At 40.6% G+C, this 13,637-nt stretch overlaps 1 protein-coding gene across 1 annotated transcript in view; it reads left to right on the top strand.

Annotated features, from left to right (window-relative positions):
- VWF (von Willebrand factor) overlaps positions 1-13,637 on the top strand; it is a 133,601-nt gene that overhangs the window by 99,304 nt on the left and 20,660 nt on the right. The window contains exons 38-43 of the mRNA XM_017823982.1: positions 1,082-1,287; positions 5,369-5,471; positions 5,587-5,661; positions 6,190-6,294; positions 6,771-6,976; positions 8,358-8,507. Coding sequence (XP_017679471.1) covers positions 1,082-1,287; positions 5,369-5,471; positions 5,587-5,661; positions 6,190-6,294; positions 6,771-6,976; positions 8,358-8,507 — 845 coding nt within the window. The remainder of the gene's footprint in view (positions 1-1,081; positions 1,288-5,368; positions 5,472-5,586; positions 5,662-6,189; positions 6,295-6,770; positions 6,977-8,357; positions 8,508-13,637) is intronic.

Below are 13,637 nucleotides of genomic sequence, written 5' to 3'. Positions count from 1 at the left end.
TGCCCATGGCAGGGGGTTGGAACTGGATGAGCTTTAAGGTCCCTCTCAACTCCCAGCATTCTATGATTCTATGAAATAATTGGATTAAACATGACTTGAAGGAGGAAAGGGTTAATATTAAATACATTACTTTTCTGTTTCCTTTGGCTGCTAAGTAGGGTGTGTGTAGATAGCTCAGCTGATGAACATTTATTTGGCATCTCAGGTCTTCATTCAGTAATTTTCGTTCAGTGTTTTTTGTCAGGGGACTGAAAAAAAGTTTTATAAACCTCACAGCAGTCACAGACTGGGAAATAAGAAACACTTTTCCTAATTGAAGCTGTAGAGAAAAATAAAGTAGGCTTGAGGGAGTACACAGTATGGAAGCTGCATCCATAGGTTTCTTGAATAGCTGGAGCCTTAATTTTGTGTTTGCTTATAAAGACAATAGTCCCAGTGTTGTGAATGCACCAGTAAAAATTTTAGAAGGACTTAGAGGTGAATGCACGTTTCCTTAATTCAGCTAATTCTGTTAATGTGGCAATTCAGTTAAAAAGAAGCAGAAATCTAGCAGGTGCGGTTTTGAAGTACCAAAATGGTTTTCAGCTTTCTTTAGTTTCCTGGGAACACTGTGGCCCATCAAGTTGTTTAAAAAAAAAAAATAATCAAAAATTTATTCAATGTTTTAGTCTGTCCTGGATGTTTTCTAATCATGCAGTTATCAGTGCTTCTCTAATACACATAAAAGTGGTTCTAAATTCTTATGTCTCTGGCCCAGTGTTGAAAACAAAGTTAGGCAGGATGAGTTGGATGAGCAACTCATCCAAGCCATTGTATCATTGTCAGAGTAAGTCATGTGTTGTTTATTCATGTGTTTTGCTGATTTCTGCATGGACTGTAACGGAGGCAAATGCCTTCCATCACTTTCCACTGTGGATTTTGTTAGTTTTAAAAAAATGTATTTTCCAGGATGTTAGTGTCTCCAAAGGCTGATGGCCTTCTAAAATCCAAAGAATTCTAAAGAAAACTTGAATGGAAAGATTGATCTGTGTTTCAGATCTCTTTAGATAAAGGTGGTTGGTTTTTTTTCTGTCTCCCTCAGCAATGAAATGTGCCACATACTTGACATATGATCACTGCCACAGAGCCTGCGTGAGGAGCTGTGAGAACAGTACCACAGTCAGTGTCTGCAAGGATTATCCCACAGAAGGCTGCTTCTGTCCAGAGGGACAGGTGATTTTTGGTGACAGCTGTGTTAGTGAAGAAGTCTGCACACAGTGTGTCACTGAAGATGGCACACGCCACCAGGTAACTACATATGTGGCAACTTACCTTTGTGAGTGGTTGGGGTTTGTACTTTCACAAGTAAATCTGTCCTATAAGTCTAATCCCCTTTGGATGCTTTATCTTCTAGCTCAGTTCCTCATAACCGCTGGCTGTCAGCCCCTTGTAACTCCCCTACTGTGAAATTGGCTGGGATGGATATAAAATTTGCAGCTGGGACTGTACAGACCTGGAAAGGCATGACAAATCCATGTGGAGGGAGGTCTAGAGGAAAGAGTAGAGGGATGGCATAGCCCCCATTCAGCAGGCTTTTGCCTGTAATGACAATTTAATCATAAATCTGGAACCTTTACTTATAATGTGCTGTGTTGTCTTGGCCAAGTTTACTGAACTCCTCCGGAGGGGCAGCAGAGGGGCAGGTACTGATCTCTGCTCTGTGAGTAGGGACAGGACCCGAGGGAACGGCTGGAGCTGTGTCAGGGGAGGGTTATGTTGGATATTGGGAAAAGGTTCTTCCCCCAGAGGGTGGTTGGGCACTGACCAGGCTCCCCAGGGCAGTGGGCACAGCACCAAGGCTGACAGAGCTCAAGGAGTGTTTGGACAATGCTCTCAGGCACAGGGTGGGATTGTTGGGGTGTCTGTACAGGGCCAGGAGAGGGACTCGATGATCCCTGTGGGTCCTTTCCAACTCAGGATATTCTATGATTCTACAAAATATTTTCAGTATTGATGGGGAGCAGTGAGAACAAGACAACCTTATGTCAAGTCACAGTTGTCTAAATCCTTTTTTTTTTTTGGTGAGAATTATTCCTTTGATGAAATTCATCATTTTAGTTCTTCTGAAAATCCACTTTGCTCAGCTAAGTCAGCCCTCTCCGTGTCAGTGTGGGCTGGGAAGACCTATGGGTGCTGTTGATTCCAGCATCAAAGAGAGGGTGTAACAGCTCCTCCCTGTGTCCCCTGTTCCAGGTAACAGGGGTGGTTCCTCTTCACCCCCAACTACTCAGCTCAGGGAGTTTGCACATAAATCAGCCAGTCCTCTGAAACCTACATTTTTGTTACAGGATTTGAAGAAGGGACTCTACTTTCAATGTTTTATGGGTTTTAGATTCTTAATGAGATTTTTGGATTTTTTTCATGTCCACCAAACCTTTTTGTTTGTTGTCAAAGGCGTAATAGTTTTTCTAACTTAGACCTTCTGTAAATAATAGAAACCTCTGTGTGTGGATATTTATTCTTTAAGTAAAAAGATAGACTACAAAAAGCTAAATGAATGTATGTATTCTGAATAACTTCATTTTACACATGCAAATTTAGACACACATTTCATTCAGAAAGAATGAAGTATTATGAACATTTACGGTTAAGCTGAAAGGAAGCAGTGGCTGAAACATCTCTTTTAAATACTTGTTTGCATTGATTAACATAATGAAAAAAACATCAAATTTGACAGAGTGAACACCTTTCTTTAGGTGGTAGGGTACCATCAGGGGATGCAGTTGACTTAGTGAGGCAAGTGTTCCAGGCCAGAGCTGTGCTGATGCAGCCCCATGTCACAGAATCCCAGAGTGGGTCAGGTTGGAAAGGATCACAGTGGGTCATTTGGTCCCACCTCCCTGCTCCAGCAGGGTCATCCCAGAGCACACGGCACAGGATTGTGTCCAGACAGCTCTGGAATATCTCCAGTGAGGGAGACTCCACACCCTCTCTGGGCAATCTCTCCCAGTGCTTGGTCACTGCACAGCAAAGAAGTTCTTCCTCATGTCCAGCTGGAACTTCCTGGGCATCAGTTCCTGCCCGTGGCCTCTTGTGCCATTGCTGGGCACCCCCGAGCAGAGCCTGGTCCATCCTCTGTCCCCTCCCTGCAGACACTGACACACATGGATGAGGTCCCCTCTCAGTGTCTCCTCTGGAGGCTGAACAGCCCCAGCTCCCTCAGCCTTTCCTCCTCAGGGAGATGCTCCAGTCCCTGAATCATCTCTGCAGCCTCTGCTGGACCCGCTCCAGGAGCTCCATGTCCCTCCTGTCCTGAGGAGTCCAGGACTGGACACAGCACTCCAGATGTGCCTCACCAGGGCTGAGTGGAGGGGCAGGATCACTCCCCTTGACTTGCAAATATAACTAATTCTCTTGAAGGAAAATATAGCTTGCAATGTGTATAATCACTGCTCTAAACACAAATCAGTTGTGCACAACTCCTGGGTGACCCTGACAACTCTATTATTGTACTATGATTCTATATGAAACAGTTACTGCAAATGTAGATTAAAGTCTAGAATCTGTGTGCCTGAAATCCCTGAATCCTCAGGAAATGCAGTGCATTTTCCTTTTAAATAATAGTTTCAAGCACTTGTGGAGAAAAGCTCAGTGCACACCTTGGAAATAACGTCTGCAGTGATACCTACTTCTTGTTGCGGAAGTTCTGAAATTCAGGAGTTGTCCCAGGTCCCTTATTGGGTTTTAACTTCAACAGCCTCTCATCTATTCCCCAATGGCCAGGCTCAGGAGCAGCTGCCTGGTGGAGGGTAGGAGGGATCAGCTCACACAGTTGTTTTGTGTCTCCATCATTGAAGGATTAGTTGTGTGAGCAATACAACAGGCAGTGCAACTGGGGATGGGTCATGATTTCCTTAACCCCCTTCTTTCCCTCTGGGGTTCATTCCTCTGTTCTTTTTTAGCCCAAGTTGTGCCTGGATTCTCAGTACCAACACTCATAAAGAGCTTTACTAACACTGTAAATTCTTCTGGTAACACTGTAATTTCTTCTGGTAATTAGGGAGAGACTCCTCCTTACTCTGAAGAAAACCTGCATGAAGATCAAACCTGCTGAAAATGTTAGAGCAAACGTCGTGATTCTCTTTCCGAGAGAAAGAGAAAAATGAAATAGCCACAATCTTTACACACACCCACCTGCAAATGTAGGAATTCTCTGTCTGCTGCCTTCTCAGGACTTATTAAACCCTGAGGCCGTGAAGTGTCCTCGCAGAGGGCAGAGTTGTTTTCCCAAGATAGTTTACTGTCAATATGTTGATGCAAGCTTTCTTTGACTGGGATGTATTTTCTATAGATTAACCAGCCCTATGTGATTTGGTTCCTAAGCTTTGTTAAACCTCTGGTTGGCTTGTTCTAACATGCTTGGCATTTTATCCTTGCCATGTGGTTAACCTTGGAAAAGAAACTGCTTTTTGGACTCCTAGGATGGCTTAAAACATATAAATATCACTGGGTACAGGTGGCAGCATGCTGAGATATTTTCTTCCTTTCTTCTCATCACTCAAGGGCTCAGCAGAGCGTTAGTTTTGCTCCAGAGTTTTCTGGATGAACCATTTTCCTTTGTGCCATCCTAACCTGCTTCAGTTGTGCAAATGAACATTATTATCCCATAATGCATCTTTTCCCTCTTCCCTCCCTATTCACATTGGCGTTAAATGTCGATAGTTCTGTAGAGGTGACTACATCTTCAACATCAATGATTTCCTCTCTCTCATGGGAAGGAGCAGTGGCTGAAAAATCACTTTACTGGTGGTTTCTGAACATGCTTATCACCTCCAGGTAGTCACTACAATGATAGTTTCAGTTTTGGGGTTGCTATAATGCTTTTCTAGGCTTCAGTCCACTGGAGAATCAAGTGATGACACTCCAAATATTCTTAATTAAAAAAAAACAAACTGCACTGTTTATTTCTCTGTGTTTAAGTATTACTAATTTGGAAAAGCAGACACTTCTATGTATTTCCCAAAATAATAATGTTTCCCTTATTACCCCTGAATGTGCAATCATGGTATATAATTGCTCTACTGTTACTCACAATAGCCCGCAATTGCATGTATAACATCTGAACATTTTTCGTGCTTAAAACAATAGTAATTCCTCATCCCCCTCATGCATTCTTTACATCCTTTGCTAAGTTGGTACACTACACTCACTTCAGAATTATGTGTCTCCTTAGTTTCTTAGTGTTAACAGACCAACCAGCCAACCCTCCACAGAGACTTCTGATTTTCTGAGTTACTGTTGCTCACTCTCACACACTCCCATCACTAACATATCAGTGACCAGAATATTTGATTTCTTTCTAACAATCTGTTGGGTTTTTTTCCTGCAGCACATGGAAACATGGATTCCTGCTGATGAGCCCTGCATGATCTGCACGTGTCTTGATAACCAGAAAATAAACTGCACGGTCCGACCTTGCCCAACTCTCAAACGTAAATCCATTTTGTTCTAAGTATGACTGGGCTTGAATTGATGGTTTTGGTACCCTGGTTTTCTAGATCTAATCCAAACTTGTTTTATGGATTTTTTTTTTTTTTCTCACTCCAGCTGCTCAGTGTGGTCCATGTGAAATCCCTCATCTGCGCTGGGGCCCCGGCCAGTGCTGCCCCGAGTACGAGTGTGGTAGGTTCTCATAAACTTTTGGATTCTTCTGTCTGTACTTTTACCAGATATTCCTAAGGTTTACAATCCTTTTTTTTAAAAAAATTTATTTAAATGCTGCATTTTTGAATCCACTGAATGACTGTGTAGTCATCCACGTGGAAAAAGAAAGAGCTCCTAAGGATGTGATTCTCCCTTCACTTCCAACTTTGTCCCTCTTTCTGTAACAGTTGAGGAAGGGAATGGAGCAATTTGGTTTTGTCTAAGTGACATTAGAATGGTCTTTTTTCAAGTATCTATTTTTGCATGGTCTATATTTGTACATTAAATATAACATTAGAACCTTAATCCCCATAACCCAAACTTGAACTCTTCTCTAAGCTATTTTGAAAACAAACTCTGACCTATTGAACTCTAATATACTTCATATTTTAGGACAGCAATTGAGTGTAGGAAAAAAAAGTTTAATGGGGATGTGCATTTTGTGTGTGTGTCTTAAGAACTGACTAGTCAGGCATGGTCTTAAACACTCTCAATTTCTGTTCTTAGTCTGTGATCTGGTTTCCTGTCATTTGCCTCCTGCCCCTGTCTGTGAGTTTGGCCAGCAGATCGCTCTGACCAACCCGGGAGAATGCAGACCAAATTATACATGTGGTAAGATATTTTTTCTTAGCAGGGAGAGAGACTGGAGCATTGCATTTGAGCAACACTGACAACTTCCTTTAGACATTATTTTTCTCCCTTCTGAAAGGTTTAATTTTGAAGCCAACTGACATGTAATGATTTCACATACTTGAAAGAAGGATGTTGGCACTTTCTGAGTACACTTTTGAATTAAGGACTAGAGAAACACTTTGCTCTTGGACATGTGCGCTCTGACCTTTATGCTTATTTTATACATCTTGTTTGTATATGAGACAAGAATATTTTGGCAGGGCAGGAACTTTTCCTGAACCTGCAGCACAATCTTTGACCTGAGCCTTTTATATCTGTGTTACTACTTAGTCTTTAAGTAGATTTACAACAGCTTGCAGTAGCAATAAGTGCCTTGCTGCCAGAGAACTGTCTTGTTCTCTAGCAGTGCTCTGGAATTCCGTGAGTTTGACATGGTACCCACCTTTTCCTGGTAGCCTGCAACAGGGAAGCATGCAGCTCGATTCCAAGGCCTTCCTGCCCCCCGCATCGGGAGCTGACTGTTACGAAGACTGAGTGCTGTGATAAATATGAGTGTACCTGCAACTGTAGGAACTCGACAGTGAGCTGCCCTCTGGGATATCTCTCCACGTCTCTCACCAATGACTGTGGCTGTGTATCCACCACCTGCGTTCCAGACAGGGTAAGGGAAAAGAAACGTCTTCTCCACAGATGGCAGTGTCATTTATACATGGAATGGCAGCACTGAAGTAAGCAGGTATTAACAAACTAATGAGACTGCTGGAAGATGGTGCCAGGGCACTTTTAATTTACATGTGGCTGAAAGATATACTGATGCTTCTTCTATTACAGTAATTTATTCTGACAGAACCAATCCATTTTTTGTGGCTTTGGAACAACCAAATTTAAAAAAAACCCCAAAAGTATAAACATATATATATAAAATACTTACATATATATATTAAATACTTATATGTATATATATAATACATATATATTTTATATATATATATATATATGTACCAAATCATTTGAAACTTAAAGGTCATTCAAACAGGAATTTCAACGGTAATTTTTAGATTTCCAATTTGGTTTGGGATAACAGAGCTACATGTCTTTGCATCACTACAGTTAATATATATTCTTCCAATCTCATACTAAATTTATGGAAATATTTGGCATACCTTAGACCTAAACTCCTTGTGCCTGTTGATTACCTTTGTTACTGCTGGAGGTGTTGTATCTTATAAGAACTATATTGTCACTTTTAAGATTTTGCCAAATTAACACTTCACTCTGTTAAAGCTTCACTAGGGTATATTTTTCTTATTTTGCATACCTTTTATTAAGTTTTTATACTATATCTACCTTTAAGGTAAGCTTGCTTAGAGGAGAAATTGCAGGGCAAGTGAGCCTTCTCATTAAACTTTAACATGGGGTTACATTTTCTTGCATCTCAGGAGTTCTAGTTTTTTTTTTCCCTGTTTCTAAGTAGTTCATTACCTTGCATAATTCGTTTTATGTCTCTGGGACTTACTTGCTATATCTGTAAAAATAAGTGGTGCTCTTCTCTTTGACACCGTGCTGTAAAATGTACTAATAGAAAGTTCAATAGAAGGGATGGCACTGCTTTTTGGGGTAGCTGTGATGGCCTAAGGATACAAGAGAATGAGTGCTTTTAGCCCCAAGTAGGATCTTTCCAGGTCAGATGATTCAGCTGGAAGAAGTTTTGCATGCAAGGCTCCTTCTACAGGACTCACTGTTTGGTATCTCTAAATATTGTGTCACATTATACTTACAGGGAAACTGAGTCAGACCTCAGGCAATTCCACCTACTGCAGATAAAATTCTCCAGTTTATTCTTTGGAAAGCTTTAGATTTTATTTTTCCTTTCCTCAACAGAATGGCCACAATTTTAAGACCTGTAGCATTTCTAGGGGGTTCAAAGTATTCCATAAAATTTTCAATAGGTTTCACACCTTAAAATGCAGCCTTTTGGAGGCAGCAGTGTGCCCTTACAGCAGCAGTGTGCTCTTTCATGTATTAATTGTTGCATTTAATAGGTGTGTGTGCACAACAACATAATCTATTCCGTTGGAACGACCTGGGAAGATGGTTGCAGGGAATGCTCTTGCACTGGTATGAGGGATGATGTTACGGGACTTCAGATGATGGAATGTCGTGACAAAGTGTGTAACACGTTCTGCTCTCGGGTGAGTAAACATCTAAACAGTGCTTTAGCCAGCAGAGCCCTGATGGGGATCTGAAATGATTGCTTTTAAACCTGCTTGTTTACAGAGAAACCAGAGAAAAATAGAAAATAAGTGTTGTAGCAACGAAATTATCTTGGGAATGGAGTCTAAGAGGGCCTGAGCATTACTGACTTGATTTTAGTGTTATTGTTTTAGGATCGTATCCTGCTGCCAAGAAAATCAGTGACAAGTTTATTTTGTATTTTGATAAAAGAAAAACTGCATCCTGAAGTGTCTGTCATTTACACCACTTGCACAATAAGTGTTCATGATGCCTGAAGTTCAATTACAAATGTCTGTTCTAGCTCAAGTTCACATTTCAGATCTGTCTGTTGCTCAGCTCAGCCCATTGTAGCAGTAATAACACCACATGCTGTGGCCTTTATTACGCTCAGACATCTGCTACAAGCCATAAAATTCCGTGTTTTGGAAGCCTGCAAAGGAAGTATGAGCTGCTCTGTTATATTGACATAGCTGGTCAAGCAGGAACAGACAGATAATTGGTACAAAAAGTTGGTGGAGGAATATGACTTAAGTTGAGTATTAAGAAAAGGTTTTCACCCAGAGGGTGGTTGAGCACTGGAAAAGACTCCCCAGGGAAGTAGTCATGGCACCAAACCTGTCTAAGAAGTTCAAGGACAACACTCTCAGGCACATGGTGGGATTGTTGGAGCTGTCCTATGCAGGGCCAGCAGTTGGACTTGGGGATCCTTGTGGGTCCCTTCCAAGTCAGAATATTCCATGATTGTATGACTTGAAGCAGCTCCTCCATAGTCTGTGGTCTCATGTGCTCACAATCTGCAGGTTGAGCAGGCTGTGCAGGGTCCATGTGGAGCAACTGTTTGGGGTTCAGAGTATTCTCTGAGGTCTTTTTTGACCCAGGATTTTCCCCATGAGTTTGTCCTTCCTTGAACCATGAACTGAAATACAGAAGCAGCTAATTTGTTTTATTGCCCAGTGCAGAAGCAAAGATGAGCTGGTTAATGCTCTTCAAATCTGAGTTTTAAAAGGTTTGTATAAGGCTACATATTGCATCAGCCCCCACAAAATTCAAACAGTTGACCAAGCAACATTTCCAAATGTGTGTTGTAACATCTTTAATAATGTGTCTGGGAGGCAAAGATTGACCTTGGGCATAGAGCATTTATGTGCAGCACCTCAAGACTCAATGTTCTGGCAGAAACCTCCAATTGTCTAAGTAGTTTTAAATTATCTTTTAAATTTATTTATGTGTTTTAAACCAGTAAATAATGCACTGAAAATTGACTATGATTTTTTCAGTTAGGCAAACCAATATCTGTACAGCAATTCTCATTTCTGAACTCTATTAAGATAATTGTGCCCTGGTTTTCAAAGAATTTCAAATGCCTTAATGCAACTATAGCTCAATATAATTTAACTTATAGTCTCTGTATCAGAACAAGGCTGGACAGCGCATATGTGTGTGTACTTGAGAAGCTATGAACAAGATATAAACTTTTTTTGAATAATATTTTCCTCTGCTTTGTCTTAAACGCTGCATCATTCTCTAGGGCCAGAGCAAAAACCCAGTCCATTAGAGAAAAACTAACAAACCACACTAATGCTTCTGCAGTGCAGAGTCGGGTGAGAAAGTTCTGAGGTTGCCAAATGCAGTGAAAACACGAGGGTAGATGTGAGAGTTTTCAGCTGTTGCAAGAGAATCCCTTCAGTTTGTTGTTTCTGGTATGGCAATTACTATGAAATACTAGATCTGAAATATCTGGCTGTGTTTCAGCTCATAGCCATAACTTTATCAACGATTTGTTATTCAATAAAATATTGCAGAGCTGCAGTTCCTTGACATGGCAGTATCAAAAAAAAACCCAACCTGTTTAAGAACAAATAAAAAGACTAGGTGGAAATGCTGCCAGTTCTTTTTGGGAATCTGTCATTTCTTCTGCTCCTTTAATGGTATCAAAGTTGTACAACTGAAACTGTGGCTGTTGGAGTACCTGGATAGCTCAGATTTTTTTTTCCTTTGCTTATTCCTGATTCATGGATATACGTATCAAGGATAGCAGTAGTGCTGTAATGCAGTTTGAATAAACTTTAAAGCTTATTTTTCATTGCAGATTAATTGGCATTGAAAGTTGTATTCGCATTAAATACATACTTTAATCATAGATTATTAGTAAGATGACTTTTAGGTTCTCTGCTGCTCATGGTCATTAATTTCATTGTCAGGTGTTAAAGTTGTGCAGTATCTTGTATGACTGTGTCCTCTGACTTTTGTGAAAACAGTTTGGAGTTTTTTTGTCTAGCTACACAAAAAGAGGAAAAAAAACCCCAAAATCCCATAATATGTACTAGCTTTTTCATGTTTATGAATGAAAGATGGTACTGTTGTCCTTAGCATGGCAAAACTCAAATCAGATCGTATCTGTAATTTTGGAGTAAGGTAAATAAATGCTATGGAAAAAAGGTGGATGTTTCATTTAAATCAACGAATTTATTGGGTAATTTAAAGTATTAGATGATTATGAGAACAATAGAGCATAGGTTTCTGGGGTAAGTGTTTAAGACAAAACCATCTGGCCAAATGTTTGTAAATTAATTAGGTTAGATTTCCAAGCATCTTGATCAATTAACTTAAAATAAAGAATATTTGTGCCTTACATGCAAAAGCATAGTGAATGATGGTTATAATATATATTGACTGCAAAAGCTAGGACTTTAATCTCCAGTATTTTAAAGGAATATTCTGCTTTGAAGTAGCATATAAAGCATGGTAGTAAATGGCTTAATAGCGTATATTAAGGGGAGGCCAAAGAAAATAATGTAAAGGGAAGACTGTTTGAATATTAGATGTGCAGAATCTCATTTAAAATCTGTGGAAGTCTCGGGATGTAATTTCAAACATCCTGCTTGCATTTTAAAGCATATTTTGTTATGGGAATTAGGAAATGGTACTTTAATGTTCTGGAGACTTAACTCTGTTTGTAAGTCCTCACCTGTGGTAAATGAGTGCAGCTCCAGGGAAGTCTCCAGAATTGTCCTGGCTCATCACCACTGAAGATTTTGCTTTCAGCATTTCAAGTTGACTTCTATCCATCTCAGTGGGTTTTTTCTCAGTTTACTGGTGCCATTTTCATTGTCTTTGGTTCCTCCCAACACTCTCTAGGTACCATCATCTCAATATGTAAAAGGCAAACAGTGGAGCCTTCTTCAAAACACTATGTTGAGGAATAATTTCTGTTCTTTCCTGCTTTGTTGGCCAACAGGCAGGACAGAGTTTTCTGGCCAAAGCCTTAGCACTCTGGAAGAGATGAACTACGTGTCCTGAGCAACACTAGAATAAAGGAGGGAGTTCAAACACAAGGGCTGCCGTGTGGTGCCTCACCCCTTCCCTCCTGGGGCAGAAAAATTGGTTTAGTCCTGTAAAATAAAGCTTTTGTTGTTCCTGTGGGCCCAAATTTCCACCGTGTGAGGTGCAAAAGGTGGGATTTTCTAAAGCTGTGGAGGATCTGTGAGTGTGAGGAGTCACTGTCCACCTTATTCCTCAAGTACAGAGAGATGCTCTGCTTTTTAAGGAGCTCATAGGCTGTTGCAGGTGGTTCAGGGGGTGTGTTAGAAGTTCAGCAGGCGCTGAGATTGGGAGCTGTGATCTCCTGTGTTTCTTCCCCTTAGGAATCAGAGTCCTCTGGTTTTGAACACACCAAACACCAAAAGGGCCACTCAGGCAGGTTGAACTGTCCAAACCCTACATTAGTACATGAAGGACATGGACCTGCTGGAGCAAGTCCAGAGGAGGCACCAAGATGATCAGAGGGATGGAGCAGCTCTGCTGTGAGGAAAGGCTGAGAGAGTTGGGATTGTTCATCCTGGAGAAGAGAAGGCTCTGGGATGACCTAATTGTAGTCTTTCAGTACCTGAAGGGAGCCCAGAAGAAAGATGGAGAGAGACTATTTCCAAGGGCCTGGAGTGACAGGACAAGGGGGAATGGCTTCAAACTGACAGAGGGTGGTTCAGAGTGGATATTGGGAAGAAATTCTTCCCTGTGAGGGTGGTGAGGCCCTGGCACAGGTTGCCCAGAGAAACTGTGGCTGCCCCATCCCTGGAAGTGTTGAAGGCCAGATTGGATGGGGCTCTGAGCAACCTGGGCTAGTGGAAGGTGTCCCTGCCCATGGCAGGGGGCTGGAACAAGATGATCTTTAAGGTCCCTTCCAGCACAGGCCATTCTATGATTCTATGATCTTGTCAGTGCCTTAGAGGTGCAAATCACCCCTGGAGTCTGCTGTGTAGCACCTCTTTGCATTTAAGATGTCTCTATTCAAACCAACTTAGTGAAATTTGGGTCCTGCAGCTGGATTTTGCTTTATTCTAGACAAAAACGTCATGGATTTTTACTTCTCTGAGTTTGCCACACGAATAAAAAGTTGCATGTGATGCTTCCAATGCTTCAGACCTGTATTTAGCAGCTAAAAGTAACATAAAACACAAAACACAACTTTCCCCCCCAAGCTGGGTCAAACTCTGGCATCACATTTTATAATATTATATGAAATACACTTCCATATCAAAGTTCACTGATTGTCAAGGTTTGCTAATGTGCTTCATGTTGCAAATCGGGGATATTTCATGAAGGGAGGGAGCAGTTGGGAATACTTCAGTAATTCAGTTCAAAGGGTTTGACCAAAATAAAATGATGCTTATTTTCATTGGCATTTTTCACATGAACAGTATTTTCTATGGCAGAACATCTTTCTTTCAACTCTGTATTGAAATCAGTGTTATGTTTTGCCCCTTGGAGACTGCTTGGCTATTAAATGTAGAATATATTATTTCTAATTAGATTAAAGTTCATTGCTTTCTTTCACTTAGATACTCCAATGTTTAAGTATTTGGTTACTTGTTTCAGGAGATGAATATGTATTAAAAGTGAGAATTGGGATTCCTGTTCTTTCTGTGGTATTTTTTCTTTTTTTTTTTTTTTTTTTAAGTTGACCTATTTATAATTTCCCTGAATTCACAAGATTTTTTTAGTTCTCTGCTCTATGAATGTATCAGAGGTTCTGCTGTTCAATTATAATTTTCATGCTGCTTATTTAATTTTCCATAATTAAGTGTTAG

The sequence above is a fragment of the Lepidothrix coronata genome, unplaced genomic scaffold (genome assembly GCF_001604755.1).
Source record: "Lepidothrix coronata isolate B3197 unplaced genomic scaffold, Lepidothrix_coronata-1.0 Scaffold107, whole genome shotgun sequence".
Classification (NCBI taxonomy): Eukaryota; Metazoa; Chordata; class Aves; order Passeriformes; family Pipridae; genus Lepidothrix; species Lepidothrix coronata.
Note: the sequence above shows the minus strand (reverse complement) of the source record. Positions and strands in the feature narration are given on the sequence as shown.